At 36.9% G+C, this 4,905-nt stretch overlaps 1 protein-coding gene across 1 annotated transcript in view; it reads right to left on the bottom strand.

The window, feature by feature from the left end:
* Positions 1–4,905, bottom strand: part of TMOD3 (tropomodulin 3 (ubiquitous)) — a 16,722-nt gene that overhangs the window by 2,635 nt on the left and 9,182 nt on the right. The window contains exons 3-8 of the mRNA XM_009079004.1: positions 4,635–4,757; positions 3,982–4,071; positions 3,332–3,462; positions 2,257–2,364; positions 669–812; positions 188–332 (exon numbers count right to left, since the gene is read on the bottom strand). Of these exons, the coding sequence (XP_009077252.1) occupies positions 188–332; positions 669–812; positions 2,257–2,364; positions 3,332–3,462; positions 3,982–4,071; positions 4,635–4,757 (741 nt within the window). The remainder of the gene's footprint in view (positions 1–187; positions 333–668; positions 813–2,256; positions 2,365–3,331; positions 3,463–3,981; positions 4,072–4,634; positions 4,758–4,905) is intronic.

The raw sequence follows: 4,905 nt of genomic DNA, 5'->3' as shown, positions 1-4,905 counted from the left end.
AAAAAAAAAAAAAAAAAAAAGAACAAGCAGCAGCAAAAGAGTAGGAGTAAAGCACAGGAGAAACCTGAAACTGATCTACATTGTGCTGTCCTGGTTTCGTCAGGAGAGAAGTAGAATAACCAGACACCTTAAAGCCTGTGCCACCCAGACATGAAATTAATAGTCACTCTCTACTGACAGGTCTTACCCAAATCATTATTTTTTGTGATAGCTGCAGCTGCCCTGGCTCGAGGTCCCTGTTGTGTGAAATGGTATCCAAATTTGAGGATCTTGGTGTTTTCTTCAAGCATCTTGGCAATTTCTACTTCTGCAGCCGTGCCCAGCTGCTGCCTCTGTTAAAATAAAAGGTACACAAAGACAACAGAGCTTACATATATCCATCCTAAAAGAGATCAGAAAACTTTTGCCATAAAGGTCAATTAAACACTCACCTTCATTCTGATTAACAGACAGAAAGTCATAAAATACATTCATGTACTTTAAAGCACAAAAGTGTCCAGGAAACAACTTCAGCTGTTATGTTTCCAAGTATCTTAAGGGCAATTAGTGATGGTGTTAAGATATTTAAATGTAAACTGTCTTGAAAAGCTTATCACAAGCTGTCCTCTAAACACATTCAGTCAACTAGGATTGGCTGGTTTTAGCTCTGTCACCACCACCTCTCTTACCTGATTATCAATTTTGATCTCTGTCAGCGTTTCATTGTCTTTCAGTGCATCAACCAGTGCCAGAATTCCAACTCCAGTGATGAAGTTTGATTCGATGTTTAAACTTTTTAATTTTGTGTTTGCTCTCAGCATATCTGCAAGAGCCTTTGAGCATAAGAAAGTATCATTAAACTTTTGAATTTTGCTACAGCACATCAAAGGACACAGCAATAGCCATTTCTACTAAGTAGGTTCCATAAGAACCACAAGTTCACAGATGCACAGTGGAACTTTGCAAAGCTTTCACTTACTATTTGAGACTGAACTGAGCCTTCAACCAGGCATTATCTATATTCCCTTTTTAAATAGTATTCAGCCAAGAAAAAGCCTCTCTCTTGTTTCAAACTAAAAAGCACACAGAATCTAAATTGTCTGGAATTAGCATATTGGACCAATTCCATTTTGTAAGCCTTCCCAGCACACAATGAGTAATGCAAGCTGCTAAGTAAAGGCCAAAGAAAGGGCGTTAGTCAACTGAAAGGAGAATTAGATATGGTTAATTTGCAAACAGGAGCTCTGACTTTCAAAATACTTATGTCTACAGGTTTGGTAAAATTCAAAGCTGTAAGCACAGTACCAGCATGTAGCTAAAAGCACTTTTATGGAAACAGCATATACCTTCTTCCTTTCTCAGAAATGAGATCAAACGGGAATAGCTAACTGCTGAGGTCACCTGTCATAAAAATCTAATCTTTTTTTTTCCTGTCAAGTCACAATGCAAAAAAAAAAAAAATCAAACAAAACCACACTCAAGAAAAGAAGCCTTTATATATTTTTATTACTCATGTTTCAGTTCTGCTGAAAAAGAACTTTCTAATTGACCCAAAGCTTTCAAATGTTCATTTAATGAATTCTTTTAAACTAGTTTTGTTTCTAATTTGAAATTAAAACAAATGTTAAGGATTGTCCTGGCAAAACAGTTAGTGCTGTTTCCTTACCTCTTTATGTGCAAATAAATAAGATACTGCAATTGACTCAACACAGGGAAAACAGAACCTGATGACAGCTAAGTTTAATTTCTAACAAACTAGATACCTTGACTGATATTATGCTTAAATACCAATGCTTTAAGCCAGTCTTTGGTAGAGGGAGATCAGAGAAACATGTATTTTACACCTTCCTTGAGCTAAAATTCTAGCTAGTTGAAAAACATTGAGCTTTTCCAGTCCTCAAATGTGCTTCTTGTAAAAGAATCTTGAATAAACTCTTGGCTACTGGAATGAACACCAGGAACTAAACAATCAGAAAAGAAAGAAAAACAGGAAGGAGCTTAGGAAAATGAAAAATCAGGGGGAAGTGATTGGAAAAAAGAATTCTCGCTCATCTCACACATCTGATGCATTGCTGCATATTGGTCTACTAGTAATCATTTACCAACTTTGATACAACAAAGGTTTGTTAAAGAAAACATTCTTTACAGTGTAACAGAATGTAATCATCCTCATCCCTAAATATTTAACTGGATTAAACTCAATCCCTTACCATTGCCTTTCCATCCTAACTCCCCTTGCACCCAACTTAAGCGTGTTAGCAAAGGAAGAGTACTTACAACAGCAACAGGATCATTGCTTCGGGTGGCTGCCAGGCTAAAATTCTTCACATGTGTGTTGGTTTCTAAGGCTTTTGCAAATTCTTTCAGCGTTGGAATTGGTATGTTCTTGAATTAAAAATAGCATTTCACTCTCTTGAGATAGACACACAAGTTTATCCCCTCCCCCACGCTTCTTCCATTATCTTACTCTCTTTGCAGCAAAATGCACAGTAATATTAACTAGTATTGGTCCTCAGCAGTCTCACAGTAAAGGCTTACAGGTAGCTGTGTAGCTGAGCTGTAGGTGAGATGCAGTGGCTATAAGGGTCACCAATTCCATAAAGCAATAATTTTTACTGTGTAGCAGCAACCAAGTTTACAATGAATAATTTAAGATAATTAGGGCAGCAAATTTCTCAGTTTGTTCTACCAGAAATTTTGATCTGTTGCCTTTTTAGGTAACTATTTTGGCTAGCATTTATCTATTATATAGTATTCTTAAACCATGTGTTTAATTTTCTTCCTTTAGTAAGGGGAACAAGTAGCCCAGGCTGCTGGCAAGGCTGTTACTGCTGTCTGCACTGCAAGCCAGGAGTGCTACAGTTCTGTTTTCTTTCAAGCAAATACACAAAAGTTTGTATATTTTAAAAACACAACTGTTACACTTTGGAGCAGAAGCTACCCTAACTGCTGACAGCTCTTTGGGACGAGAATCAGGAGGATGTCAGGTACAAATATCACTTTGTTTGCAAGAGCAGTAACTGAGAGCACATTGCTTCATCAAGGACAAAGGATTCAAAAGAGTGGTTAACTCCACGACAGTGAACTGCTGCAACTGCTGCCAACTTGGCAGCAACAGAAATCTGGGCTGGCAATAAGAAAGTCTAAGACTTTTTAAATACACATTTGGCAAAAGAAACCAAGATGGCTTATCGGTTTAGCTCCAGGTCTCTGAGCTTATACACACTGCAACATTTAGCAGAAAGGCTGCTGTACTTAAAATAAGCCTATCATGTTCTCTAGAGAGTTTGCAGCTTAAAGTGTCTTCTCCTGAGAAAAAGCAGCATATTTACTGCAGGCTTCAGGTAATTACCTTAATGTTATTTAGATTAACTTCAACAAGACGAGAATCATTATCTTTAATCCTCTGCAGGGTCTCCTCCACATTTGTGGGATTTGGTGGTTCATCAAAAACAGGCAGCATTTTTTCACCTTTTACTATATCTGAAAAGTAAGGCATTTCACTGTAATCCAACAGGTTACATGCATTCACTGAATAAATGATACACACACTATTTACTGCATTTAAAGATCATGTCATCTGTCTTTACCTCTCTTACTCACCCAAAAAGCACGCCATCCTCTCCTGACCCTATTGTTGCAAAATACAATCCTTTTCCAAAGGTTCTGACAGCTTTCTGCTTTCTTTTGTAAACCAGCTTTTTTTTCAGAAAGCACATAGGAGTTGAATTACAAACACAAATATAAGACCCTAAAACCCAACTACGTTTGTGCCTACTTCTGTCAGTAAAAAGTGATTTAACTACAGAAGATATTTTAGTGTACTCATATTTTAGTTCCAATCTTGCAAGAACTCAATTAACAGTGTTACAGACATGCACATTTCCAGACTAAGACTGAGGAGTCTATAAAGAATGTTGGTGCAAGGGAAAATAAGTAGTGTTACAGGAACTGTGTGCAGTACAAAGAATTCATTTTCCTAGCACTTGTGTACACACTTACTTGAGAAGCTGTCTTTGTCAACCCCATTACTGCTTCCTACTACATCACAGAACTGACTGTTTGTTATCAAGTTGGACATTCCCAGAATAGCTGTAAAAAGAAAAAGAAAAAAAAACCAAACATTTTTATTGTTTCTGACTAATTCAGCTCAGATCAAGGTTCCTTTGAACAACAAGTGGTGTCTGTACAACATCCAGGTATCAGTACAAGAAGCCACCCAATATCTTCATTTTTAAAAGCAGAAAAATAATTATAGACTTTTTAGTTGGCTTTCACATCTTAGAAAGATTTGTTTGCCAGGTTTACGAGGTTCAAGCATCAAAGTTAAAAGTGTAGTTCAGTCACAAAATGAAGCTTTAGGAATAAAGGCACATAACACATTTTGTACTCAAGAAAAAACAGCAGCATACACAACAAAAACCAGCCAGTCTGAGGAATGGACTTACAAGTTTTGAGTTTGAAAATCAGGTATCTTTTACAGGCCAAAATAATTTACCTTCCTATGAATTATCACAAATTAACAAAGTTGAAACACTACAAGCAAACTGGCATAGATATGATCTAGTCTCTATCACAACTACAACTTCCTGTAGTCAGATAAATATGTTCATTGCAGATCTTTCTTGTTTAGATACACACTCAAAAAAACTAACCTGCAAGGTCACCTAATTCTGTGTCTGTGGCACTGGTCAAGGCTTCCTCCAGTTCTGGATCAAGAGAGAATTTTTCTTCTGCATAAGACTGTACAGGCTTTTGCTTGGGCATAAATATTTTCCCTGCAGTAAACAAAATAAAAAGTCTGATGTTACTTTGTATTATACAGCTGCATATCTTTTAACCATTCTATACTTAAGGAATACATACTGCATGTAGTAAGCTCTGAGAAGAGCACCATGGACTACATAAAGGAATGAGGTTTCTTCT

Source organism: Acanthisitta chloris, unplaced genomic scaffold (genome assembly GCF_000695815.1).
Source record: "Acanthisitta chloris isolate BGI_N310 unplaced genomic scaffold, ASM69581v1 scaffold41390, whole genome shotgun sequence".
Taxonomy (NCBI): domain Eukaryota; kingdom Metazoa; phylum Chordata; class Aves; order Passeriformes; family Acanthisittidae; genus Acanthisitta; species Acanthisitta chloris.
The sequence above is the reverse complement of the archived record's forward strand: the minus strand, read 5'-3'. Positions and strand labels throughout refer to the sequence as shown.